This window comes from Pseudopodoces humilis, chromosome 10 (assembly GCF_049639895.1).
Source record: "Pseudopodoces humilis isolate 2021_Gansu_Grassland_sample_001 chromosome 10, ASM4963989v1, whole genome shotgun sequence".
In the NCBI taxonomy this organism is placed as follows: Eukaryota; Metazoa; Chordata; class Aves; order Passeriformes; family Paridae; genus Pseudopodoces; species Pseudopodoces humilis.
Genome location: NC_142209.1, coordinates 2,650,754 through 2,678,668, shown reverse-complemented (window position 1 = coordinate 2,678,668; position 27,915 = coordinate 2,650,754). Strand labels below are relative to the sequence as shown.

The following is a 27,915-nucleotide window of genomic DNA, read 5'->3' as shown; positions in this document are numbered from 1 at the left end:
TCCCTGAGCCCAAACACTTCCAGGACCTCTGGACACCGGTGTCTGTCAGCAGGGCAAGAGCTGCAGCAGTGCCAGCCATGCACCAAGGCTTGTGAGAACTCTGCCTGTGGTGCAAAGATCCCCAAAGCAGCCCTGACACCACAGTGATGGGCTGGAGGAGCTGAGTACAGCAGGAAGCTGGGAGTGTGATGCATATCGGTGGCTCCCAGCACAGAGCTGGGAAGAGGAGGAGGAGGAGGAGGGAGAGAGGCTGGAGAGCAGGAGAGGTGGGAGGGATGGCAAAAAGAGGGAAACCACCTGGCCTTTTAGCCCTCTGTGCCCTGGGATGGTGCCAGGCTCTCCAGCTTGCTGAGGGACCAGGAGTCCCTTCTTATGTGTTTTAAATTAAAACACAGCGCACACAGAATATCCTGGCGGGGAGGTATGAAAATTTAATCAGGCAGCGAGCACAGCCCGTAATGCCTCTGCAGCTATTCCTGGCAGTTCAGGGCACAGGGCTGGGGGAATGGGAGCTGCCAAAAAGTCCCCAGCACTTGTGGCACCGAGGGACAGAGCCCTTTCCTCCTCCATCCTCCGAAATGCTGCGTGTTTTAAACGTGGATGAGAGCACGTGAGAGCAAATTCAGAGAGGAGACTTCAGCTTCCACCCCAAAGGTTCAGACCCTTCTGAATTCAAAAAGTGAGCTGTTTCTCCCCGAATGGCTCCAGTTGGTGCTGGAGCCTGGCCCTGCCAGGCACGTGTGTGGCAGCCAGCCTGCTCTCCCCTCTCCTCCCTTTCCAAACACGGCTCTTTCTCCGCACTCAGCAAAGCCAGACCCTCACCAGCTTGCCAAGTGTTCCTGCCTTTATTTTTTTCTAATTTTTTTTTTCCCTTCTTCCCCTTTTTCCCTCTCTCTCTCTCTCTGTGTGTGTGTGTGTGTGTGTGATGAAATGACACAGCAAGAAACAAACTGTGTCTGCTGGATCCCAGCTTTCAGGCATGTTCTATCAAAAGCTCCCTGCCCACACCCTCCTCCCTGCCCGCGCGGGAAAGTCTCACTCCAAGACGGTCTGCTGGAAGCACTGGAGGAGCTCAGGGGGGCTGGTGGAGGTAGAAGTGCTCCAGCACGGGTTCTCTGGCACTTCCCAGCAGTTCCAAACTGGTCAATGTGCTCCTGTGCTCCAGGGTTGGGTTGTGGGGCTGGTGGGCTCCATGAGTGAGCTTATGCAGGGGTCTGTTGCCCCAGCGCAGCACAGCTGAAGCTGGGGATGTTCTTTCCTCTAGGAACGTCATAAAAGGATGAAAAACTTATCATGGGGCCCAAGCTGCCTCCCTGGGCTTGCAGCATGGCCCAAAACAAAGCAGGGATCCCCATGAGAAAACAGCCCCAAAGCTGATCCTGTAGAAGCCATGCCCTGCTGCAGCATCCAGGGTCTGGGTCCAGCAGGGTTTGTGCATCCATGCTGAGGCAGCTGGGTGCGATTTCCTGGTGGGTTGGAGGAGGAGAACAGCACCAAAATCAGTCTTGGTGCCTGTTTCAAATATTTTGAAAACGCTGGATTTTTTAATAATCCTTCCAGCATCGCGTTTTTGGCGTTCCATTTAGGAAACAGAAAAATGAAATGCATCGTGTCCTTCCCCACTCCCTCCCTGCACACACTCAGAGGGAAGATTATTCTGAGTTTTGTGTCCCCCCTCTGGTGTTATTCCAGAGCTTCCCAGGGCCAGTGAAGGGCAGTGCTGGAGGATGGGGATGGGGCAGGAGGTGCCCACCCTGCCTGGAGACCCCGACACGTGGCCACGGCAGGATGTGTCCCACCCCGGGCCAGTCCTGGCCTTGCAGAGGAAATGCACCCATTTCCTCATTAACCTCATTTGGGAAAGCAAAGCATTTCCATTCAGATCTTGTCCAGTGCCAGGGTCGCTGATGGATCCCAGGCAGGGAGTGAAGCATGGCCCTGCATGCAGGAGATTCAATTACTGCTATTAAAGGGAACAAGGAGATCTGTTACTGCTCTGGGGGGAGCAGCAGCGGGTGTCAGCGTCTGGAGGGAGCTGCTCAGGCCAGGGAATCTGCTGGGAGGTATTTTTATAATTAATTTTCCCCGCCTTTTGCTGTGGCTGCTGGCCTGTGTGTGACTCTCAGCTGGATGCAGGGAGGAGCAGGTGATGCTGGGGGGACACCATCAGCCATGTCAGGAGCACAGTGGGGGTCACCAGCAGGCAAAGACCATCGGAAGTTGCCAAGCCAAGGATTTGGAGAGCAAATCATGGAAGCTGTGGTGGTTCTTCACCCGCTGTCCCACTCTGCAAGCACCCGAGAAGCGCTGAGGAAGGCGAGCACAGCTCCAGGGTCAAAGGCCCTTTTGATCCTTGAGATCCATGGCTTTTCCCATCATCCCCAAAGCTCTGTGTGAATGAAACCCACATCTTGCTGCTCGCTGAAAGCTTTGGGTGCCCACAGGCCCCCAGTGGCCCTCCCCATGCTGGTGAGCAATGAGTGGCCATTGAGGCTCCCTGCGCAGACTGAACCTGCTCCCTGTTTATTTTTAGCCAGGAGAGACTGAGTTTGAGGGGTTTATTGAGGTTTTCCCCCCTCCCTTCCCCTATAGCAAAGAAATCCTGAAGGTTCCCATGCGCCGCTGCCCGAGGGAGGGGACGTGTGGGCTGTGCGCTTGTGCTGTGCATTCAACTTGAGGATATATTTAGATTTCTTTAGATTTCTGGCCCCCTGAGTGAGACCTGCTTTTGCAGCTTCCCGCGCCTTTTCCTGCCCTTTTTTTTTGGGGGGGGGGGGAAGAAAGAAAAACCCCAAAAAACCAAACAAACACCACAAGAGCTGCCTGAAGAATAACCTTGTGCTTGGGGGTTGAGAAGCAGGAGCTGGTGGGGGCTCTTTCCCTCAGGAGGGTCCCGCTCCCACGCCTTGGTGCTGTCACTTGTAGGCTCAGAGGGCTTTCCTGGCAGCAGGATGGGTTGTGCCAAGATGTGAGCCTGGTGGTTCTTGGTCTGATGGCCACAGAAGAGTTTTGGGGGCTGGTGGGGTGCATAATGAGAAGGAGGCCTCTCAAAGGGAAGGGAAGAAGCAGCAAAGACTTGGCACCAAGCAGCTCCTCCGTTTCCCAAAGGAATATAAAAAGCCTGTCCCAAGGGTGAGCGATGGGACCTTGCTCAGGGAGCAAGGCAGGAACCTGGAATTTCTTCATTAAAGGAGCTGGTGTAATTCAGGGATCAAAATTCCTGTGTCTACCCTGAATTCTGCAAACAACAACCACCTGGTACCTTCAACAAAGGGGGAAAAAAACCCCTATGGGAAGGCACAGCGGACCAAGACGATGAACTACGGCCTACAGAGGGATACAAAGAACAAGTGATGCCCCAGAGGAATGGGGAAAGGGGCTGCCCAGTCAAGACAACGACATCTTGGCGCCAAAAAATTTGGGAAGTGCGATGAGGGCCATAGCAGAGTTGTGTTGACACAGACCTCCTGGAGGAGCAGTGAGCGGTTCCCCACCTCTGCAGATGGAAGGAAGGCCCAGTGAAATGACATCTGGAGAGATCTGGGCACGGATGGACCTTTCAGCCCCGCTTTTGGTCGACACGAAGCAACAAAAGGCGCGATCCTGGGAAGGAGGGCGTGGCCAACGTGGGAGCCCAGCGCTGAGACCCACCAGCCTGGGTGCTTGGGATGGCTTCCCCCCAAGCTTGGAGGGAGCTGGCACATGAAATGGCAGGTCTGGTAACAAGTATTTTTAACAGCTCCATCGAGTTGGGGGAGGCACCATCTGACTGGAGAATAGCGAATGCGGTGCCTATATTTAAAAGCGGGGGGAGGAGGGGAGGAAAAGTAAGGCAGGCAGGAATAGGACTGCGAGGCTGACCTCGATCGCATGCCACTTGGGAACAGATTTGGGAGGCAAGAGAGGAAAATGAATCATGGGTTTGTCAAAGGTAGGTCACGCCGGGCCAAACTGGCATGGCAGGCCTGGGAAGGTGGTAGAGCTGCTCCTTGTAGTGAGATGGGAAACGCTGTGGGGAAGTGGGTGAGGAGGAAGGGGAAGTGGATGGGGAAGGGGATGAGGAGCTCCGTGAAGCTGGCGGGGAAGTGAGCAGTGCTGGGACGGTGTTGAGGGGACACGGGGGATGTCATGGACTCGTGGAGTCCTTGGGGATGCGTCATGGGCTTTCCTGCCTCCAGCGGCTTCCCAGGGAGGGACAGAGGCTGCCATCCTGGGCTGGGAGGCATCTGAGGGCTGGAGGAAGAGATGTGGGATGCAGTGAGAAATGGAAAGCCAAGTGTCTGCTGAGGAGCAGCAAAGATCTCTCCTCGAAGCTCAGGTTGGCTGGGAAGCAGCGGTGTGGAGGAGGAGAGGGTGAACGGGTGACATCGGGGTGACCACGAGGTGGCTGCGGGGCAGGGGTGTCACCAAGGAAGGAGGGAGGATGGTGGGATGCGGGTAAAATCTCTGTGGCATCGTGCAGGGATGGAGTGTGACCCATCAAATTGCTCCCTGTGTCCAGGGAGGATGAACTGAGCCTGGAGTGGAGAAAGGAAGGGGATACTGGATAAAATAGGGCAGGAGAGCCAGCTGGGCAAGAGAGAACTGGAAGAACCTTGCTTTGGCAAAGCAGAGGCTGGAGATGACTGTGATTGCTGTCTAGAAATAGATCAGGAATGGAATCAGGAAGGAAAAGAGCTACTTCAGCCAAAGGCCAGTGCTGGCAAAAGAACGGAGCGGTATGGAAAATGACCACAAATAAATTTAGGCTGGGAATTACAGCAGCCATTGGAGCATCTGCTTGAGGAGGCTTCCAGTGGGAATAGTGAGTTTTTTTGGCAGTCTGAGTGGCTGAGCAAGTAGCAGGTGATGATCTGGAGCCACTGCACCCAGACTGGGCACCACCAGTTCCTGGTTTTGTAGGGAGCGTTGGGATGTCCCCTGAGAAATTTCCTGTTGGGGCTGGGGGATGCCAGCAAAGCCAGGAGGACCCGTGTGGCTGCTGGTGGCAGTGCTGTTCCTGGTGGCAGCCCGGGTGGTTGGGACCATCCCTGAGCTCACTGTGGCCAGTGCAATGCCCTTGAGTATGTGGGTCCATGGCCACAGCTCCCCATCTCCTCCTCTGCCCCAGAAGTGCCCCTCCTGCAGCTGCTGGGTGCAAGTGGTGCTGTGACCTCCCAGATCCCCTCAAAAATCTCTCCAACCCCCTTTTGGCTCCACCTCCAGGAGAGGCAGGCACTCAAATGCACAGAGGTTGGGATCACAGCCAGCCCATGCCATCCGAGTCCTGCCAAGACCTGCTGCAGGTCCCCTGTGCCACCAGCTTGGCTGGGCCTGAAAAATGGAGAGAGGAAGGAGGTGGTCTGGGCACTGATAACCCAGGGGGAAACTGCCCACTCCCCCCCTCTCTCTCCTGCTGAGATGGCTAAAGAAGGGGTGGTGGTGGCCCAGTTCTGGGGGAAGATGTCTTCTCCTGCAGGAAAGGAGCTCGCCTGTTTGGCGTTCCCTGTGACAAGTACCTCGGGGAAAGCCTGTGTTTTTTGGGCAGGAGCCAGTTTCAAAGGCAAGCAATCCTGACATGAGTGGCAGGTACCCAGTGGCATCTTGGCAGGGAGCTGAAGCCCAGCCAAGCTTGGGCTGAGGGTTGCAGGATGCCCTGAAGACTGATGCTGTGGGAGATGGTGCTGTCAGAGCAGAGCCTGGCTCTCTCTGGAGGGCCGTGGCAAACATTGGCTGTCTGGCATTTCCGTGCATCCTTCCTTCCTCCCTATGCTTGCTTCTCCTCCTAAAGAAAGAGGCTGGAGATGAACTGGGGCTCTTGAAAGAGCAGCATCCTGAGAGGACCTGTGTGTGGTTTCCCTCGTGCCAAAGGAAGAGAGCAGCGAATCCTCCCAGATGCTTTCAGAACCCTTTCGGCTGCTGTGTGCCAGGTGCTCCTTGTCCCTGAGACCGCTTCCCACATCCCCTGTCCCAGTGCTGTGGTCAATGCCTGTGTTGGGGGTGTGCTGGTGTCACCTTTCCTGCCTTGGGATCGCTGTCAGGGTGATGGGGACACCCAGATGAGGTTCCCACCGGAGGAAGACTCCAGCACGGCGACTTGGTTTCCTCGGAATCGCGCTTGTCCCGGCGCAGAGCCCCGTCTCAGCTCGTGCACTGGCCGACCAGGAGACGTGGTGCCAATGACTCAGATGAAGATGAGGGCTTAATTAGCACAGGGAGAAGGGGGGAGAGAGAGAAAAGAGAAAGAGTCTTTCATTGCAAGAAGATTGATACCACCTCCCCCAGACAGTCACGTTCTGCCGCATCACCCTCAGCCCGGCGTCATGTGCACTGTGCCTGACACCAGAGGACAAATGGGGCCTGGGAGGCGGCTGGGAGGGGCAGAGGGGCACTGCTTTATTAAAACCTCTGGTGAATTAATGTCTGGAGGTATTGAGCAGGGCTCATCTTGCAGCTGTCGGGCTGAGCTCTGCTCTCAGAGCTCCCGTCTGATCTCAGCTCCTTGGCTTTGGGGGACGGTGTTTGTGGTGATGCCAGTAGCAAAATGCCTGTTTGGAGGTTTCCCACCATGCATGAAGGGACAAACATTGCCTGTCTCTTCTTTAGACACCACCTTCCCTGGTCTTAAGGTGCCCTATAAACCCGTGCTCAGCCGTGGGGCTGCTTTGCCCCGTCCTGGTGGATGTGCATGGGAGCCCCAAATCAAACTGCTGTGGAAAACATGCTCAGGGTGACCTCAGCACCCCAGTTTTGGGCTTCAGGACCCTGCACCTCCAGCTACACCCATGTCTTACAGTCTCTGCAGGGATGGTTGGAGGGGGCAGAGGGGAGTGGTCCTGTCTGATGAGGACTGGGGCTGGAGAGGAGGGCAGGTGCGGGGTGCTGAGGGGTGCCAGGGCTCTTCTGGTGTTCAAGGGTGCCCACTAAGGCTTGGCAGGCATGGCCATGTCACTCTGAGGAGCCTGGTGTGGCCAGCCTGGAGCACTGAAGTTAACACCCCCTCCTTCTGCCACGTCACTGGTGTCGAAGGTGATGTCACACTTGTTTTTTTTCCTTTCCCCTCCAGACCAATGATGCCTTAGGAGCCACCTGGAACTGGCTGTACTTCATCCCCCTCATCATCATTGGATCCTTCTTTGTCCTCAACCTTGTCCTGGGAGTGCTGTCAGGGTAAGCAGTGGGGTCATTCCCTCCGAGCTGTGCCTGTCACACATCTGTGGGACCTAAGGCTGGTCCCTGTGTCCCTCCATCCCCTCCATCCCCTCCATCCCCTCCATCCCCACCTGCCCCACAGCAAGGGAGTGCTCCCCTGGCTGTGCTTGGTTCTTCCTCTCCCTGGGGAGCTTGGGAAGGGACAGCCTTGAAGATATTTATTACTACTGTTATTTCACTTGGGAGAAATGGTCACTGGGGATCTTCTGGCTGCTTGGGACCTGCAAGAGGAGAGAGATATGGGGGAGGGGGTCTGTGAAAATGTGTTTGAGTCCAGGCTGTTTGTGGTGGGGTGTGTGTGGGTTGGGATGGGTTTGGGGAGTGATACAGAGCACCTCTGAGCTGCCCTGCACTGGTGGGGTGCAAACTGGTGAGGATAGGGGTGCTTGGGTAGCACGTGGATAAGCCCAGAAGATAAGGAAGTAGGGACAAAACAACTGTCCCTGTGATGCACTTCCCAAGGGGAAGGTGATTTTAATCCAAGCCATTAAGCTGGGTTTGGAGACAAAAACTCGACAAAAACTCTTCTTGTCTCCATGACAATGAACTGTGGTTGCATCAGCACATCCTCAGCTGCCGGTTGAGGCTGGTGAACGGCGAGAGCGTGCCCTCTCCTGCGCTGGGGGAAGATGTGGGCTCCTCTGTCCTGACTGAAGCAGGTCATTTTTTAGCTAATTATGCATCATGGCAAAATGCAAAAGTCGTCGTAGCACTGCTGTGGCCAGATGGAAAGCCCTTAGATGCAAGGGTCAGGGTGGAGAATGGCCTTGGTTGTCTCTGTCCCTTTCCCGAGGGTCCCTGGAAGTTCAAGTGTGATTCCAGGAGTTTCTAGGGTGGCAGGTGGGGGTCTCTTACTGGGCTGAATTTTCCCAGCTCTCATTCTGGGGTCTGACTGAGTCCAGGGGCTCGGGACAGGCTGCAGGAAGGGCCCCACATTGCCCTGCAGAGAGGGAGTTCTTATGGGGGACGAAGATATCCAAGCAGCGTTGGGTGGAATTTCCACTTCTTCATGCCACATCCAGCTTGGGCATTTGGGCAAGGTCCAGCTGGGTCTCAAGTGTCAAGCAGGAGCTTTCCTACAAAAGCCTGGAGAAGGCAAGTTAGGAAGATGGGAAAGCCCCTTATTACAACATTGAGGCATGCCAGTGAAGTGAGCTGTGTGGACACCGAGGCTTTTGGTGCTGGGGTGATGCTGGAAGGAGCTTGGGGACACAAGCCAGAGGACACAAGCCAGACACTGGCCAGAGTACCACAGCAGGGCTGGTGGAATGCCTGGCCATGCCCTGGCCCAGTTTGGTGTTTCCCTGCAGCAGGACTGCCCCAGGCAGCCGTTCCCATGCCCGCCGAATTGGATGCAGTTGTCTAGGACTCTTCCCAGGCACCGGCTGGCATTTCCTCTGTTTGTTTATCACTAACAGGGTTTGTATGGGGAAGGATGCAAGTGGGTGGGTGGCCTAATTGGCAATGGAGATGCTCTTGTGGCGTGGCAGATATCCAGGGTAAAGCAGGACTGCTCAGCTCCCCGGAGGGCTGGGCTTAGGTGGGCTCTGCCACTCCACGGCCAGGCCACCGTGGTGTCCCCCTGCCTCGACACTGCCACATCCCCTGTGCCTCAGTGGATGCAGCACCTTGGCTGGGTGAATCATCCCAAGCTGCTGCTGGAGCCCTGGAGGAGCAGGACCCAAGGCAGGAGAAGGCACTTGTGCACACAAATAATGTGTGTCCTTGAGTGCAGCAGGAAGGGCCTCGTTCCTTGCTCTGTTTGCTGAGCTCTTCTCGTTTTTAGCACTCCTCTGGTGCTGGAAGAGAGTACTTGGCTGTGCTGGGGGATGGGAGGTGTGACCTTTCCCTTGGCCAGCTCTCAGCTGGATGAACAGGCAGGGCCTGGCCAGATACCCCCACTTTTGGCTGTGCTGGACTGAGAGGAGATGGTCACTTTGGGAGTGAGCTCCATGGAAACACCTCCACCGAAGGACTTCTTCCCCTGGCAGTTACAGCACTGCTTTTGGGAAAGCCAGGCCGTGCTCAGCTGAAATCATGGCCAGTGGCCTCCTTGCAGAAACCTGGCCCCACGCAAACCGCACCGTCTGCACCGCTGAATAACGAGGTCCTCTCGGGATTTCCAGCATTCTCCTCGAGGTTCCCACCCAGGAGCTGCTGCTGAGCTGCCTCTGCCCTCTTTCCCTTTGGGGAAACAGCCCAACACCCGGGGTGGGTCCCGAATGCAAAGAGGCTGCAGGAGGACATTTGTGTGTTTCACTTGCCACCAGCAGAAGTTTGCCGGAGCCCAGATTTAGCAATCTCCTGGTTGCGATGAGCATCTCTCCCAACAGTCAGATCCCCAACTGTTAAGCTGAGGCATGACCTCTGTGATGTAAACAGCCTGGATCCATCTGCTCCTTAAGCACAAAGTATGTGGGAGAGGAAAAAGAAATGATTTTCATCATAGCGAGGCTCCTCAGTTTTTCCCCCTAAATACGAACGGGCACACACGCACCGGAATCGCATGCAACTCCTCTAAGAGGAGATGGAGCTCCTCCAGGCAGGGGCTTGGAGAGCCAGATCTGCTGTGGCTTTGGCATTTATTACTGTGTCTATTAACTTTCCCCCCTCTATGGCTGCAATTACGGATCAATTAACTCTGGTTGAAAGCAGGAGAAGGTGAAAAAAAATAAAATAAAAATAAAATAAATTTGCCCCGTTCCTCTTTGGGAGCAGGTACGGAGCCCAAGGAGTTGTGACTGCTCAGCTTTTAAAGCTGCAGGAGCTGCTGAGATAATCCTGGCTGGAGAGAGTCAGTGGGAGAGTGAGGATGGAGCACTGAAACGCTGCTTTCCACCTGAGGCTGCCTTGTGGCCGGAGGAGTTGCATGTGCTGGAGATTTGCAAAGATCTGCTCTCCCTTTTTTTTGTGAAATCGTGGAGTTTTGGGTTTTTTTTTTCCCCCCCTCAGCTGTTTCTCACATAAAACGTGTGTGTTTGGGCTCTGTCTCCGGAGCAGCAGGGACCTGATGAGAGCCACGCTGCCCTGTCCCTGCTGCTGGTGCCATGTAGTGACCACCCCAGGAGTGACCACAGCCCCTGGGACTGCTCCTGTCCTGCTGACTGCAGAGGCCCTGCCTGCTTTGCCCCTCCTGGCAAGAAGACAGCTTGTGTCTAGTTTGTCACTGGGAGCAAGAAGATGAAAGAGTGAAGATAAAAAATAAGCTGTGCTTGGAGGTGTAGCACTGAGGACTCATGCAGAGCTTCCTGAGGACTCATACAGAGCTTCAGAACCAAACAGGCTGAATTTTGACTCTTTCCCACCTCCCTTTCCACAGCCTCTGCAGAAGAAATTTGGTTTGCAATCACCCTCCTCCATTCATTGCAGCATCATCCTTCTGTTGAGAGCTGGGAGACTCCATCCTCATATCCAGTCTTGTGCACCCAGCTCCTTTCCAGGGTGTCAGAGCTGTTATAATCACTGGTATTTCTGGTCTGCTGAAGTAGCAGAGTGGAATGAGATGCTTCCTGACCTGGGAAGACTGGGCCCTCAGGCCAGCCAAGGAGAAGACCTCTGGAGCTAATGGCAGAGCAAGAAGTCGAGCACGATGGCAAGAAAAATGAAATCTATCTGCCTTGTACCAAACAAGAGAGTAATTTAAATCCTCCTAATTGCTTCCACTCATCCTGGTGATGTTAAGTCTTTTCTCCCTTTAAGTCTTTTCTGCCCCCCACCCCCAGCTCTTCTTACACTAAGCCTTTGAAAGAAACGACTAATGTTATAATTAAAGGATCAATTTGGCAAGATTTCTTTGTCTTAAGATCTTTCTTTCAGGTTGGGTTAGCACTGCGTTCCCAGTCTCCGGAGAGTTTTCTTCAGTTCCTTCAGGAGCCTTCTGTGCCATCTTCTGAAATCTTTTCACTTCAGTTAATTTGAATTTTTTTCCCCATCCAATTTGGATGCATAACCAATGATGAATAAAATTAAGTTTTATAGCAATTAATAATAAGGGTGTTGAGGGAACAAGCGTACATTTTCAATGGAGAGAGGGTTCTTTTTTGCCAGCTCCACACAAAAACCTGGGCCCCACGTGGCTGAGCGGGATCTGGTGCTTTGAAGCCAAAAACACTGGGAAGAGGATTAATGTCTCAAAGATTCGTGGAGGGAGAAGTGGAGGACACATCACAACGCAGGGAAGCTCATGGGAGACTGTAAGTTCCCAGCAAGATGTCAACAAACAAAATTCTTTGCCATAAGAATGGTCAGGCATTGAACCAGGCTGCCCAGGGAAGTAGTGGGATCACCATCCCTGGAAGTGTTTGAAAAACATGTGGATGTGACTTTTAGGGACATTCTATAGCGGTGAACATGGTGCTGTTGTGGGAACAGTTGGATTTGAGGACCTTCAGCTTTTCCAACCTGAATGAGTCTGTGATTCTACACCCAAGAAATACTTGGGATTTGGAAGTACGAAAGCTTGGAGGCACCACGTTGGCTTTTCCCTGGAATTGGTTGTAGGATCTCAAGGCGTGGCTCGGATGAGATGTGAAATGTCTGCACTTGTGTTGGGCTTGGGAACTCGATATTTGTGGTCCCTTTTGGACGGAGGAGGGGGCTGTGGTGCCCCTCCCAGGTCCCCCAGCACCACCATGGGATGCACGAGGAACGTCCACACCCAGAGCTCTTTGCCATCGCCGTGGTGTTTGAGCACAGACCAGGCAAAGCAGTCTTGGGGACCTTCATCTCTATTCAGCAGGCAGGTGGGCATCCATATTCAACAAGTGCCTCTCTGCCGTGCTCTGCTGGGCCACCTTTCTGCCCAGGGCTCCAAGCCCCGTGCAAACAAGCTGCCTGACAAGAGGCGTGTGTGTGGCTGCTGTGCCGGCTCTTCTGCTGTTACAGGGAATAATGACTCCTCTTACAGCCAGCTGGGTGAGAAGGAGAAGAAGGGAAAAAAAAAATAAAAATAAAAAATCCACAAGAAAAAGATGACTCGCTGACTTTCCCCTTTGATTTCTCCTGGCAAATTATTTGCCAGCATGTCTCCGCTGCTTCAAAATTGCTCTTATTCCTGCCTCTTTGCAAATCTGCTCCGTGGACTGCCTGTGGTCTGCAGGGCTGTGGGTGAAAAGGCTCCGTTTTGATCCTCTCAATAAAGCACTCAGCAGATAGTGCTTGCTTACAGATTGCTTTTGGAGTTGTTTGTTCCAGATTATGGTAATTTCTGCCCTCCTGGTTGATGGCAGCAATCGCGTGGCCGTGGCTGCAGAGCTGTGAGCCGGTGGATGGTTTTGGAGATGCTCAGTTCCTCCAGGAGCAGCTCCACCCTGGCAAGAGGGTGCTGAGCACTGCTGTTGGGTGAAGAAGGTGTGGACTGGAGTGCTGGAAGCTCCTGGGAAGTTAATGTGATGAAAGGTTGAAAACTGATGTGGGTTTTTTTTCCCCCCGTACTACATCTCACCTGCAGTACTGACCACACACCTTTCATCTGCGGATTGCTGTCGCATGCAAAAGGAGACTATAAAGATGTTCTCTGCTTACAGAGGGGATAAAAACTGGAGCATAGGAGGGAAAGGGAGGAGTGACATTTTCCCAGCACTGCATGAGCCAGTGGGAGTGATTGTGAACAAAGCCCGGGGCTCTTGAAGCATTGAAGCTGCGCTGCTCATGCCAGCCCTGCCTGATAAGAGTGAAACACAGTCAAGAGCTGCCATCTCTGCTCCTTGCTGCTGGGGCTGCCAGACCCTTCTGCAGCTTCTTTGCAGCGTGGGCTGAGCGTGCTATTGCTGCCTGTGCTGCAGCATTGCAGAGTTCTCTGGGCAGTGGGACAGCGACACAAACCTTGGTGGCGTTATCCTTGGAAAAATGATGGAATTGAGAGTCTACAGCCAGGATGTTTGTGGCTCTCTTCTCTGCCCTTCTTGATGCAGCCCAGCACTCTGTTGGCTTTCTTTGCTGCCCACTCAGACTGAACTCGTCCCCAGGACCTCAGGTCCCTTTCCACAGAGCTGCTCTCCAGCTGGGTAGATCCCAACCTGCGCTGCCCTCCTGGATTTTGTTTTCCTGTGTCCAAGACCTTGCATTTGAATCGGGGAATGGCCTGGGTTGGAAAGAACCTCGTAAAGATCATCTCATTCCAACCCTCCTGCCATGGACAGGGACACTTTGCCCTAGACCAGGTTGTTCCAAGTCCCCATCCAGCCTCGAACACTTCCAGGGATGGGGCAACCACAGCTTCTCTTCATAAAGTCCTCGTTAGCCCACTCTTCCAGCCTGTCCAGGTCTTCCTGCAGGATTGTTCTCCCTTCTGAAGTGTCCACTTCCCCACTCCTTTTGGTCTCAGCACACTTGGCCTCGGAGAAATCCAGGTGGACAACCACAAGTTCTCAGCAAGGTAGAAGGTACCCGTCAGCACCTGCCCCTTCTTAAGTGGGACAGTGATGTAATGGGTAATCTCAGGGCTGGCCTCTCCCAGCTCCTTCCCGTTTTACCATTGCATGTCACCAACAGCTTGTCAGCTTCTCCTTCCCCAGCTCGTGTGACTGCCAGCGCTCTATAAATGTGCTCTCTTTAGCGGCGTCAGCCGCGCGCTCCCACTGCAGGTTTGTCACGCCGCCGTGACACAGAGCTCCCGCCCAGCTACACGGGGATGATCAAAGCTGCTGGACAGGGAATACAACAAATGGGGTGTTTCTGTTTGCCTTTCTTTTTGTATCCTTTCTCTTCGCCGCTTTGCGCTGCAGAGACTGTCTCGAGGCAACGCGGCTTTGTTGAGGGATGGTAGAATGGGTTGGGTTGGACCTTTAAAGGCCATCTGGGCTAACCCCCTGCAATGAGCAGGGACATCTTCAACTAGACCAGGTTGTTCAGGACCCCATCCAGCCTGGCCTTGAGTCTTCTCTGGCTCTGGCAGCTCAGGTGAACTTAAATCAAGCAATTACCCTCACTGAAAAACTTGTGGTGTCCTTCAAAGCAGGCTTATGAAGGACACCTTCCCCCTGCAGAGGTTTTTGTACCTTTTGGACACCCTGCTCCTGCCTGTGCCATGGGTTCAGTGCAATAATCCCAGCCTGCAGTGCCAGTTCTGCCTGTCACCGTCTGTTTGAGTTGAGGCTCCAGGTTACAGACTGCGCAGTCAGTTCAACACTCTCACTTCAGTTCCTTTACACCTCCTGGGTAAATACCATCTGATCCCCCCAGTTTGCAACTGTCTCAGCTGTGTTTGCCTCACCGTCTGTTGTCAGTTCTGTCCCATAACCTTCTCTGACACCCTCCTGGAGTCTCAGAGGCAGCTCTTCCTCAGACTGTGGTGCTCAAACCTGAAGTGGAGCCATGAACTTCCCCCACGAGACCTGAGGAGAGCAGTTACTTGGACAAGAGATGGTCTCTCTTGTTCTGCATCCCATTATATTTGGGTTTTTTTTCATAGCAGGATGGTGCTGCTGCCTCATCCTCAGTGTGTGACCCAGTATTTCTCTGATTCCCATCCCTTTCTGCTGCCTGAAGTTGTTTTAAGGCTGATTTGATAACTGGTTTGCTGGAAACATCTTTAATAGAGGCGAGAGGTGATGAATTGATGGGTTTGAAGATAGATGGTTTGTTGTTTCAAAGCGTGGAGGCCACAACATTGATTTGACCAGCACTATTTACCAGCTTTGAACTCAAAGATGGTCTAAAATGCAGAAAAATGGATGGCAGTAGCTGTGATACTCTTTTCTCTTAACTTGTTTTTGGTTCTTGGTTTTCTTGTAGTTGGTTGGAGTTTTTTCCTTTTTTCTTGTGCTTTGGTTTTTTTTTTTCTTTAAGGGGCGGACCCATTTTCAAGCTGGATGTTTCCATGAGTGGTTCTCCCACTGAAACCAGACCTGGGTTTTCCAGGCCTTAGAGCAGATAACATCGGAATAATTCACTTTCCTGGTGTGAGGGTGTCTGTGGGGGCCTGGAGAGAATGTGGCTGAGCATGGTGGCTTCCCCAAGGGTCTTCTGCCAGGAGCAGAGATGCTCTCAGGCCAGATGAGGGAAATCCCAAAGCTGTGGAGGAGAATTTGCAGGCAGAGGAGAAGCAAAGCATCTGTGCTCCCATTGCCCCAGTGGACTGGGCACGGAGTATGGGGGAATGGTGCCCTTGGGAGCAGGAGGACAGATTGATCCCCAAACTCCACCAGGGCTTTCAGCAACTGCCTCCAGAGCTCTCTAGAGCTCACAGAGCTGGGCAGAGAGGGGTTGCAATGACACAACCACGGATCTTGGCCGTCAGGGGTGGATATTTTTGAGCTGGAGCCATCGGGATTTGGGGCCCGTAGACCCAAGTGGACAAGCAGAGGTGCTGCTGGTGGAGACTGTGCAATCTGCTGGGGTGCTCTGAGCCCCCTTGCAGGGACCCCATGGGGCAGCACCGCCCTGGGCTCTTTGCAGGGCAGAATTGGGCCGTTCCTGGTGATGTAACCCCAAGAGAGGAGGAGCAGAGCCCTTCAGTGGGAGGCAGGCACCCGCTCTCTGGGCGATGCCAGGCTGCCCTGCCTGTGACTTGGAGCCTTCCCAAGCAGCTGTCAGTCACCGTGGCTGGCCCTGTTCTCACTCACACACAGTATTATCTCTACCCGCTGCTGCAAATTGGCTCTGAGCAATCCTTGATCTGTCAGCATCGCCTACCCACTCTCAGATGTCACCAGCCCCCGCTGCTGCCCTGCTCGGGAATGTGTCTCTCTGAAATGTAATAATTCATTAAGTTGGGATTAACTTTTCTTCCCTCCCTCCCCTTTCTGCCACCCCTTCCTCCTTCTAATGGACAAAAGCAATTAAGCTCCATTAGGGATCAAGTGAGTGGGAAGTGACTCCCCCGGAGACGCTGCCGCGGCTGCACGGACCTCGTCCCTGAGCACCAGCCTCCTGTAAATTAGTGCTCCATGAGCAAAAGGGCTGGCCAGGGGGAAGGAAAAGGTGGCTTGAGGCATTTTTCTGCAGGAAAAGGTGGCTTGAGGCTCAGCTGGTCCTCCTGGGTGGCTGCCACTGTGGGCACACGATGCTGGTTTCTCTTGCCACGCAGCGAAAGGAGCTGGAGGACAGCGGGATGGGCAAGCAGGGAGCGGCAGAGAGTGGCCAGGTTCTCAGCTGACATAAATCAGGAGGGGCTTCCCAAGTTCTCCCAGCTGCTCAGAGAGTTGGGGTTGCTCAGCCTGGAGAGGATAAGGCTCTGGGGAAACCTTAGAGCCCCTTCCAGTGCCTAAAGAGGCTTCAAGAGAGCTGGAGAGGGGATTTGGACAACGCCATGTAGTTGCAAGACAAGGGGGAATGGCTCTCTCTGACAGAGAGCAGGGCTGGATTAGTTTTTAGGGACAAATCCTTCCCTGTGAGGGTGATGGGGCCCTGGCACAGGCTGCCCAGAGGAGCTGTGGCTGCCCCATCCTTGGAAGTGCTCAAGGCCAGGTTGGATGGGACTCTCAGGGGTAGTGGAAGGTGTCCCTGCCCATGGAAAGGAATGAGATGGTCTTTAAGGTCCCTTCCAACCCAAATAGTTCTAGGATTTGGTATCTATGGGGTCTGGGAAAAGTGCTGCCCAGGCTGCCATGGAGTTATGGCCCATGGGGCAGAGCTGGGAGGACCAGAGGACCAAACCAGAGGAGGACAGGCAGCTTCCCCTCCAACTCTGACTCCAAACAGCATCTTCTCATTCCTTGACATCCCAAATTTGCAAACAAAGGGTGGTGAGGGGTGATAGGACAGCCAGAATTCTCCTGCCTTTCCTCCAGCTAGAGCAAGGAGGTGGCATGCCCAAAACTGAGAGTGCATTTCACTGTTAGCAGGAAGGTCCTTCCTTCTCCCCCATCTCCTCCCACCCTCCTTCCCTTCACTCTGGCTGCTTTTCTCTTCCTTGCCTTTTGTTTTCCCTGCCCCAGGAAGAAAGTCTCATTTCAGTCTGAAAGCCAGGGCTGGAGGGGGAGTCATTTGACACTTAATGCCAGAGCGGCAGGAAACTTCACCTTCCTGGGGTGGAATTAAAAGCGCTTGAATTGTCTGGGGATCTCAAACAAGAGATGCAGGGAACATTCCAGGCTTTCCACACAAACACACACACACACACACACACACACACACACACACACATGCAAAAGCCCACACAGCATCAGGGTGTAATAGCTCAGCTGGGGTAATGCACTCGAACGCTCTCTGCAGCAGACAGACCAGCTTTTTCCGTTCTTTGGAATAGTTTTTTATTTTCTGAGACTGCTGCTGGTCTCTGGGGAGAGAGATGTTCCTCTCACAGAGAGGAACAGTGCCATTTGCTCTTGGTAATCACGCTTCCCTCGGAGCATCCTGGGACCGGGAAGGGGCTGAGGGCATGGGCTGGAGTTCTGTGGGGACTTGGGGATGGGGCACGGGGTCTCTCTGCTGGTCATCACACCTGGACAGCTCTTGTGAGACCCTGAGATCCAGAGGAGATCAGGCATGTCTCAAATTCTGGGAAAATACCCCGAGTCTGGAAAGGAAAAGGATTCAGAAGAGGAGGTAAAAGCAAGGGACGGGACTTTCCCTCCTCAATCCCCTCGCTGCCTCCTCACAGAGCCCAGTTTTTATCCCCTGAAGGGACACACAGAAGCTGAGCTGGCTCTGGAGTTGGGTGGCACTGGGATCACCCTCCCTGAGTGGCACCTGAGTAATCAAGCAGGGAGTTTGCTCACATCCATCCATTCCTGCTTTTCTCCTCCCTGGTCATTCACCCATCCTCTGGACACGCTTTGGCTGGGGCGTGTCCCCAACAATCACCTTGGTCCCTGCTTTCTGTGCCGCGTTTCCCCAGCCCCCTGGGCACCCTGCTGCCCCTCAGCCCTGCTCTCACCCCTGCCTTCTGCCCTTCCCCAGGGAGTTTGCCAAAGAGAGAGAGCGCGTGGAGAACCGCCGAGCCTTCATGAAGCTGCGGCGCCAGCAGCAGATCGAGCGGGAGCTCAACGGCTACCGGGCGTGGATAGACAAAGCGGGTAAAGGATGGTGGCCAGGGGGACATCTGGGGGGACAAGGGGCACCACAGACTGCTGGTCATCTGGGCTGCTGAGGATAGAAAGGAATCCTTGAGCCTCGAAGCGCCCAAGGTGCTCCCATGGTGATGTGAAGTGCATGGGTGAGCTTTGGTGGGGTGGTCCCACCATGCTGGACATCACCAACCTTCAATGAGTCCTCGTGTTCTGTGGAGTGAAATTGTCACATTCTGTGCACAAAGCATGTTATATCTCCAGGGGGGCTGTGAGCAACATGGCTGTCAGCTGTGCTCTGCCATGGTTTCCTCTCTCCTGGCGTTTGCTGGAGTGGTGGGCAGTGGGAAAGAAGAGCAGTGAACAGGGAGAGGGGTTTTCCAGTTGAATCTCCTCCTGGAGCCATCTGGAGGGGATAAACTTACTGGTTCCTACCTCAGGACTCCTGGGCCTGGGCTGGGGGTGGTGGAGGTTCCTCCTGACACCAGGCATGACAGCCTGTGGGTGTTGGTTCCCAAACTGCCACAGCCCATGTCCTTGCTTGCTCCTTGTAGGAATCAGGTCAGCACATTCAGCTCTGGGAAGGGAAGATTTACACTTCCATCCAGTGCTCAGACTTGTAAAAGATGGGTGTCTTCAAATGAGTCCTGAGCACCAGATCACAGCTTTAGCTCTGGGCTGGGTGGCTTGAGCCCCAGAGCTGCCTACAATTTTCACCTTCTTTCATGAGCTTAATGACAGTGGAGGGAGAAGGGCTGACCACAATTAATTCTTCTTTCCGATGCAAAGTTTTGTAGCTGCCACTTGTCACCCTCCAGAATTCATTTCTGGGTCCTTAACCGATATTTGGTAAGAGTTTGCAATCTAGAGGCAGCCTCTGGGCTGGGGGAAGTTCTTAGGTACAAGGCAGTGAGTGACACGTGACAGTGCCTTGTCTCCTGATGCTGAACTGTGTGTTTTGCGTAGAGGAAGTCATGCTGGCTGAAGAGAACAAAAATTCGGGGACCTCAGCCTTAGAAGGTAAGACCAGCAACTGCCCTTAAAATCTGCCTGCCCTTCCTTCTGCCTGCCTAGAGCTGGAGGCTCAGACCCTCCAGCTGTGATGGGAGGTCTGGGGAGGCCCCAGTGGGGTCTGCAGCCCAAGAGAGGGGTGAGGGGAGGTGGATTGGCACCTGAGAGAGCATGGCAGGCTTGGGAGGTGTCTGATCCCACACCAGGGATAGCTCTGGGCCAGGATCACCGGGGTCTCTCTGTCCTGTTACCAGACTTGAGTACTGATCACCAGGTGCTACAAGCTGGCTACTGGCAGAGTTGGGCCACTGAGACTCCAACACCTGTTCCTCTTGCCTTCCCAGTGCTCAGGAGAGCCACCATCAAGCGGAACAGGACGGATGCCATGTCGGGTGACGAGCACTGTGTCGACATCGCCTCCGTGGGCGAGCGGAGGCTGGCGCAGAGAAGACGTCTTCATCCAACCTTGGGTCAGTGCAGTCTGCAGCTTGCTTCCCCCAAACCTCTGCCAGCTGACTGGGTTCCCAGAGTCACACCTATCACCTGGAGAGTGCCACAGCCCAGACATCTCTGCTAGTTTAGCAGCAAACCTCCTGCTGCCCACCCTGTGCCACATAAAAATGCTCAGGATGAGTTGTGCCCCACAAAAGCGATGTCCGTGAGCCGTCTGTCCTGTCTCACGTTGCAGCAGAGGCTGGAGCATCCAACTCCTTGTTCCCCATTTTTTTTTTTCCTTCAGGTAACCCCTCGAGTCAGTCTGGCCTCAAAGGCGCCAGGGTGGACGGTGCCTCCTACTTACGGCACAAGGAGCGACTCCTGCGCATCTCCGTTCGCCACATGGTGAAATCCCAGGTCTTCTACTGGATCGTCCTGAGCCTGGTGGCTCTCAACACTGCCTGCGTGGCCATCGTCCATCACAACCAGCCAGCCTGGCTCACCCACTTCCTCTGTGAGTCCCTGGGCTTGGTGTTGGTGGGAGAGCAGGAAAAACCTTCTTATCTCCAGTGGCTGGAGGTGGCAGCGCACCCTCACTGCTTGCCTCGAGGCACAGAGGGTGGAGCTGGGTGGGGAGCAACCTCAGCTCCATCCACTGTCGGTAGCAAACACGTACAGATATTTAATTCAGCTGTGCCCTTGGCCCCATGGCCACTGAGGGCTGTCTCAGCCTTGTGAGCAGACACAGAGGAGTTGTGCTGGCTTCGTGTCCTTCGGGTCTGATGTGTTTGTTGTGAGAGAGAAACACTGCCAGTCTCAGTGGAGTTCATCCCAAAACTGTGAGCAGTGGTGATGGAAAGCTTGCTGGAGAACCACCTCTGGATGTGCACAAGCCATTGCTGGAAAGGTGTGAATTTGAAGGGATGGGACTGGTCATGGCAGAGCACCCTGGTTAAAATCTCTGTGCAGAGCATGGCGAGGGAATCCCAGGCTTGGAGGCTGCCGGTCATGGAGCCCCCCTGAGCCCAGCATGGGCCAGGACACAAGGTCAGGTCTCAGAAGCACTGCAGCCGTGTCCTCTGCAGCACGGGCTACTGCAGAGCAGCGTGGTCAGCCCCACCTGTGTCACTCCTGAGCTGCTGCAGAGGGCACAGTGCTGCTTTCTCAGACGTGTTATTCTTCGTCACCTTGAAAATGTCCCTGCCAAGCCCCAGCTCTACCCAAATCTGCAGCAGTAGGCTCAGTCCTGCCGGGCTCCCGACACATTGCGGTGTGGTATGGCAGCTGGTCGTGGTGAGAAGCATCTTCTGGGAAAGGTGAAGAGCCAGGATCTTGCCTGCTAAATGTTCATGAAATAGCTGGAAAGGCTTTTGGCTGTTTGGCTCTGTTTCCCTGGCCAAATTCCAGCCATGCAATGATTTTAATCCAGGTTGATGATATTCCCCTACAGTGTCGTGTGGTTGATGCCCGTGTAGGCTCCTCAGCCGCTGTGGTTTAATGCCAAAGAGCTGCTGTGCTCTGTGCTGGCCATGTCTGGTCCTCTCAATCCTCTGGGACACTGGTGCATCTTCCCTGAATGATTAACTCATGGGCTTGATGCTCTGTTACGTACGGTTTAGCTCCTCACAGATAAAATTCCCTCATCCCAGACCCTGAGAGTTTGAGGATGCAGCATAGTCCTTGACTTGTCCCATCTCTGTGGGATGTGCTGGATGCCCAGCTGGTGCTCCACACAGCTCCATGCCTCAAGCACACTTGGGTTTTGTCTTCCAGACTATGCAGAGTTCCTGTTTCTTGGGCTCTTCCTTCTGGAGATGTCCTTAAAGATGTACGGGATGGGGCCACGCCTTTACTTCCATTCTTCCTTCAACTGCTTCGACTGTGGGGTGAGCGGCCCCAGGGATGCTGTGGGTCTGGGGGGGAGATGCTTGGCAGGGGCCTGCAAAGCAAGGCACCAAGGGGGAGATCAGGATGGCCCTCACAGTGGGCAGGGAGCACTTTCTGCCAGGACAGCCTGAGACACCAGGTCCTGGACTGGGTGGTGGGTGCCTCGTCTTCAGGGATGTTAAGATTCCCTGCAGCAGCCCATCCTGAGCTTGCCTTTGACTTGTGGCTGTGTCTGCTTCTCAGGTCACAGTGGGAAGCATCTTCGAAGTGGTCTGGGCTATATTCAGACCAGGAACCTCTTTTGGGATCAGTGTCCTACGAGCTCTTCGTCTCCTGCGGATATTTAAAATAACCAAGTGCGTACCCACCATCAGTGCCCCTCATCCTCCATCTCAGACTGTGGCTGCAGCCCAGATCCAGTCACTCCTGCTCTCCTGCTGGTGGCATCACCACCTCTGCCAGTGCTCCAGCGATATCTCTGTTTTCTAGGTACTGGGCATCCCTGAGGAATTTGGTGGTCTCGCTGATGAGCTCCATGAAATCTATTATCAGTCTGCTCTTCCTCCTCTTCCTCTTCATTGTAGTCTTTGCCCTGCTGGGAATGCAGCTGTTTGGAGGCAGGTATGTCATTTCAAGGCTGAGGATCAGGAGTTTCTTGGTGTTAAAGCCAAGTGATGCCAATCTCTTTAGGGGCCCAGCAAGTCTGTACCTTCCCCCTCAGTCTCTTCCCACACAAAAATCCCTGCTCGAGGGCTGCCTTTGGGCTGTGTGGGTCCTTCTAGCCAGGAGACCTTCTGGTTTCTGGCACCAAATGCTCAGGGAGACCTTTTCTGGAGTGGGGAAAGGTCCTCCTAAACACAAGAAAACTGATAGCACAGCAGCCAGGGGTTCGGTGACCTTGGTATTTCATCCCGTTGATGTTCACCTGGATCCCTTTCCAGGTTTAACTTCATGGATGGGACTCCATCAGCCAACTTCGACACCTTCCCTGCAGCCATCATGACGGTGTTTCAGGTAGGGGCTGGGCTGCCAGGAAACTCAAGAAAAGGGGCTTGGGACCGCCTGCTTACTCCCCCATGGCTGGGAGGGGCTGTTTACACCAAAAAAGTTCCCCTCTATCAGCTTCCTCCCTCTCCTGCACAACAAAGTGGATGGAAAGAGGTGGAAACTCTTCCACCTCTGTTACAGAAGATGAAGAGTTTCAAACTCTTCTGAGGAGGCTTTAAATCCTCATCGGTGTCCAATGGGATCTCCCTCAGGTGCTGCAGCTGCAGAGCTGGGTTACCTCAGGCGCTGTCCTGCAGGACACGGGGTGTCCCACGCGGCTCCCGCGTGTTGGCGGCACAGATGTCGCGGTGACGGGGAGCTGCAGGTGACAGAGCTGCTGCCTTGTGTCCCCGCAGATCCTGACGGGCGAGGACTGGAACGAGGTGATGTACAACGGCATCCGCTCCCAGGGAGGCGTGCGCTCAGGGATGTGGTCCTCCATCTACTTCATCGTCCTCACCTTGTTTGGAAACTGTATCCACCGGGCTGCTGTGTGTGCTTTCAGCGCTGAGAACCCCATCTCCTCGCCCTCCCCGGGGGCATCCCCCTCCCTGCTTGCTGCTCCTCCCTCCCCTCCCAGCTGAGGGAGACCCTCCACACAGTGGAGCAGTGCTGGGTGTCCCAAAGGCAGAGGAGGAGCTGTGGGGAGGTGCGCTGGGGGCGGTTTCTGTGGGATGGGGAGGAGTTTGTGCCTTTGGCTGAGCTGGCCAGGAGCCGTCCAGGCCACCCTCCCTTGGGAGCTGCAGATACACATGTCCTTAACACTCGGCTTGTGCATCCTTAGCTGCTCTCAGATACTCTGCTGAACGTCTTCTTGGCCATCGCCGTGGACAACCTGGCCAACGCCCAGGAGCTCACCAAGGTGAGTTCCTGACGCTCCTTTTCCTTCTCCCGTGGAGTGAGTGGGGGCAAAACCATTTAGGCTCTGGGTTAGGAAAATGCTTAAACCTGCTGGTCTCTCCAGGAACACCCACGCCTCGAGCGTGGCTTTAACTATTTCTCCATTTAAAGTCCCCAGTTCCCTCTGCCATCGGTCAGATGGAGATAACCCTCACCTCTTGGGTGGGATCTGATGTGGGGACTGCTATCTGTTATCTGGAGATGTGGAGTGGGAAGAATTTTCCACTGGTGTCAATATTTATTCCCCGTCTGCCTACAGGGCAGCAGATGTGATTTAGGATGCAATTTAGGCTGGTGCTCAGCTGCTTTTAAGACCATGCTGGGGAATATTTGGGGAACGCTAAATTGTTGGGGCACCATCTGGATAACGGTGAGTAGGAGAGAGCTGCAAGGGTCGTTGCCACTCCTTGGGGCAGACCAGTGATCCCATGGTGCCCAGATGTTTGTGGAGCCCGTGTTATTGCTCACATCCCTGGGGCTCACTGGGAGGCTTCCACGCTGGTGTAAATCTGACCCCAAAAGGGGCACGGTGCTGGGTTACCCCACCACTGGAGGGGTGTGTGCAGGGCTCCTCCGATGGTGGGGTGGGGGGTGTGGATGGCACTTCCAGGGGCTACACGAGATATGGGGGAGCCCCACGGGTACCAGCAGCATTAATTAAGTGAGTGCCGAGTTTTTGGAAAGGCTGAATGCTCGCTAATGACTCCTAATGACATTCTTTGCTCCGGAGACAAAGCCAAACTCATTAAAGCAATCCCGTTTCAGCCAGGGTCATTCATGGATGCCTCACCTCCCACTCGGTTTGGGGGATGCCCGTCTGTCCCCTGTGGCTGTGAAGAAGGGAGGGCTGAGCTGTTCTGGGGTGGTCCCACCATGCTCAGCTCAGCTCTTGCCTGGAGTGGGCTGGCTTCACTCATTTAAGCAGCTCTGACGCCTCGGGGAAGATCTGGTGTGGTGGGGAACCTGCATCCCCACAGCACAAGGGAAATAAATCCCTCCACAAGGGAAATAAAGTGTCTTGGGAAGTGATGCATTAAGATTTTAGCCTTTGTATTTTTCAAATCCTGTACTGCATTCCTGCATAACTCTAAAGGCCATAGAAAGTGTCAGCTGTCTTCACATTTTGGCCAGACAAAACAATTCCTCTAGGCCTGAAACCCAAGGATGCCTTACATCCTCAGGCCCTGAAAAGTACAAATGAAAGGGAATTACGGGGGAGCAAACTGGGGGAATGTGACTTCATTATCTGAAGCTGTAACTGGAGGATTAACCCCTGATATGTGAATAGATCAAACTTAGAATTGTCTGAAAAACTAGTGGCTGTTGTCTGTGATGGGTGTAGCCTCTGTGAAGCTTTTTGCACCACCCAAGGTGCACTTGTTGGAGGCCTTTAATAAATACCCAGGTTACTCTCTTAACCTTGTCTAGCCTCTGTTCTAGGCAGCCCCTCCAAGGCATCAGGAGTACAGGTCCCCCTCACTCCCTCACTGCTCCCAGTGGCTGAGCTTTCCCTTGGAACCCCCCCAAATGCCACTGAGCAATGCCCCTCTTTTCTCTGCAGGACGAGCAGGAGGAAGAGGAGGCCTTTAACCAGAAGCACGCCCTTCAGAAAGCCAAAGAAGTCAGCCCCATGTCTGCCCCAAACATGCCTGCTATCGAGTGAGTGACTCCCCAGCTCCACCCTGGTGACCCCCCAAGCCCAGCCAGGCTCAGGAGGGCAGAGAGCTTCAGCAGAGCCTGGCGTGGCTAGCTGGGGGGGCTGCCAACAAGAAAAAGGGGGTGACTCCCTCTCTGGGATCCTGAAGATGGATGGATGGAGGTCTAGGAGTGTGCTCCCCACGAGCAGCAGTGCTTTTAGAGAGGTGACAGCGTGGGGAACGGGTCACCAGGGATGTCCTGAAGTTGCCAGCCTCTACACCAAGCTGCAGCCTCAGCGCTTGGGCATGGCAAAAATATGCTGAAAGAGGCTTTCTGCCCCAAATATAGAGCTCAAGCACTCAGGGCTGATGGTAGGAGGCTGGGGAGGAGGAAGGTATCTCAAGTTATTCTTGAGGAGGGGTGATATTTGTTCCTGGGGAGTGTTTCTTCATGGCAGAGCTGCAGGAGAGCAGCCAGGACCGGGGGAGAAGGGAGCAGTGGTGTCACAAATCTCCCTCGGGCTCCTTCCTTGGGAGTGAATGCAGTTAGGAAAGATGGAGCAGGTTTGTGAAACCATGTTTGATTGTACAAAAATTTGATTTGAGTGAGAAAAAAGCGCCCCAAACCACATAAACCTCCAGCATGGTGCTCAGAAGCCTTGTCTCCGCATTTCAGCGAGAGAAAATTCTGTTTTTTCCTTCCTAGCTGCCTTTTTTCTCTTTATTCTGCGGTGTCATATGGTCTAAATCACATAAAACTTTCAAAGTCAACATTGGAACGAGGCGTTTTGATTTGTTTCCCAAAACAGTACATTTCAGTACAGCTGAAGGGATTATTTCATATTTTTTTCTTCCCCTCTTCTTGGTTTTTTTTTTTTTAGTTTTTTTTTCTCTTTCCTTTTTTTTTTTTTTTTTTTTTTTTGTATAGAATCCCTTCCCAGGGAATTTTAGGTTTCGTTATGCTTTGAAACCCAGCCAAGCTTGTACTCTTGCAGATTTGCTGAGAGAAACTGCTGTCTTCAAGCGAGTGCTGATCTTGGGAGGGGGGATCACAGGCAGCCCTGGGAACATCCCCCTCCCTGCTTTGGCAAGGATGGGATGCTGTGGTCCCACATCCTGCGTGGTTTTAGGGGCACCAGGAACGGGGCATGCTTGTGAGGCCTTCCTGATCCCCCAGCAGCCAGGGATTTTAAGCCTGGATTGGTGCTGATGGGATATTCCTAATAAATCCATGTCTGCCCAAGCACTAAGGGGGGTTTAGGGGAGAGGTGGTGGAGTCTGTATGTTGGCTCTGTTTCTGGATACCAGTGGGAATGTGTTGGATGAAGCGAGGGAATAGAAAGCTTTAGGCTGCGGAAGAGGCTGAGGGATGGACAGATAGGAGAGAAGAAGAGGGGGAGATGGAATATATTAGGGCAGTAAAGGATTTTCCCGCACTGCACATCCCTGATAGAGCTCTCTGGTCATTGTCATATAGAGCTGGTTGGGAAAAACAGATCTCTTCAACCTTTCCTTGTTGTTCTGGTGGCATTGAAAGGGGAGGTATTGATATTCACGGGGCTTTTTTCCAGCTCCTCCCACTCACCTGGATGGATCGGGGTCAGGTCCTGCCACGGGGTGAGGCTTGATGGTACAGTCAGCCTCAGGCCTGGTGCTGAGCTTGTGGAGGGACCGTGGGGACAACACGGTGGTGGCCAAGGCAGAGCAGAGCTGGCACTGAGGGGAGCTGGGAGCTCAGAGCCGGGCTCTGCCTTCGTGCGCGCGCGGACGCGGATGGCTCCGTTTCCACGCGGGAAGGTGCAGGTCGCCGTGGGATGGATGGCTGCTCCCACGTGGCCAGGGATGGCGTGGGTGGCCCTGGGGCCAGCCAGAGCGCTGTGTCGGTAGCCGGGTGCGGATGGCTCGGGGGCGGCCGGATGGGACCGGAGGCTCGGCCGCTTGCCGTGGGAACGCTGTGGGTGCCTGCAGCTCCAGCCCTGCCTCGAGCGTGGCACCGGGCCCTTCCCATGGAAGCCGTAATCACCGGCATGACTGGAGCACCTTTCCTGTGAGCTCGGGCTGGGAGGGTTGAGGTTGTTAAGCCTGGAGACCTTAGAGCACCCTGAGAGAGCCGAGGAGGGACTTTTGATGAGGTGGTGTTGTGACAAGTTGGAAGGCAAGGGGGGGATGCCTTCAAACTGTTAGGAAGTGGTCACAACAGCAAGAAGCATTTGGACAGTGCTCTCAGGCACATGGTGGGATTCTTGGGGTTGTCCTGTGCAGGGCCAGGAGCTGGATTCGATGATCCTCGTGGGTCCCTTGGCGCTCAGGATGTTCTGTGTTTCTGCGATTGCGTATTCTCAGGGCAGTGTTCCTGGAGCTGTGTGCATCCGAATCTTTGCTGTGCTGACACGAAGGTTAAAGCCGGGGATCTCCCCAGCTGCTAACGTGTGTGAAGGACCCTGCCAGCCCTGTTAACTTGCTCTGTGTGGGGGCTGCTCAGGTGACAGGAGCTCTGCGGCATTTCAACCTGGCCTCGTGCCTTGCGCTTGCTGGGGAACTTCAGGTTCCCCTCTGTGCTCCCAGGGCAACATCAGCTCACGGCGATGGCTCTGAGCATCTCAGGGCCGGCCCCACGCATTCCTCCTCCCAATTGCCGCGTGCTTCTCGGGAGGAGCGAATTTGGAGCTGTTAAACATCCAAGGATGTCTGGGAGCTTGGGAAGGACTGGAGCCTGCACTGCTCTCCCAGTGTGGGGAAGGCTCCCAGGGGTGTCAGCGTGGGCAGCCCGTGGGGGCTCGCTGCGGATGCTCAGGGCCAGGACGAGGAGGCCCAGGGACGGGTGGGGGGGACAGCTCTGTGCGCTGCCCACGCCACTG

General features: G+C 54.3%; 1 protein-coding gene across 3 annotated transcripts in view; it reads left to right on the top strand.

The window, feature by feature from the left end:
• Positions 1 to 27,915, top strand: part of CACNA1E (calcium voltage-gated channel subunit alpha1 E) — a 105,300-nt gene that overhangs the window by 40,996 nt on the left and 36,389 nt on the right. For all 3 annotated transcript variants that reach the window (XM_088060388.1, XM_088060391.1, XM_088060390.1), the window contains exons 8-19: positions 7,046 to 7,149; positions 18,034 to 18,149; positions 19,107 to 19,160; positions 19,496 to 19,621; positions 19,891 to 20,100; positions 21,360 to 21,472; positions 21,717 to 21,829; positions 21,963 to 22,094; positions 22,415 to 22,487; positions 22,877 to 22,994; positions 23,315 to 23,382; positions 24,982 to 25,079. In XM_088060388.1, the coding sequence (XP_087916514.1) occupies positions 7,046 to 7,149; positions 18,034 to 18,149; positions 19,107 to 19,160; positions 19,496 to 19,621; positions 19,891 to 20,100; positions 21,360 to 21,472; positions 21,717 to 21,829; positions 21,963 to 22,094; positions 22,415 to 22,487; positions 22,877 to 22,994; positions 23,315 to 23,382; positions 24,982 to 25,079 (1,325 nt within the window). The remainder of the gene's footprint in view (positions 1 to 7,045; positions 7,150 to 18,033; positions 18,150 to 19,106; positions 19,161 to 19,495; positions 19,622 to 19,890; positions 20,101 to 21,359; positions 21,473 to 21,716; positions 21,830 to 21,962; positions 22,095 to 22,414; positions 22,488 to 22,876; positions 22,995 to 23,314; positions 23,383 to 24,981; positions 25,080 to 27,915) is intronic.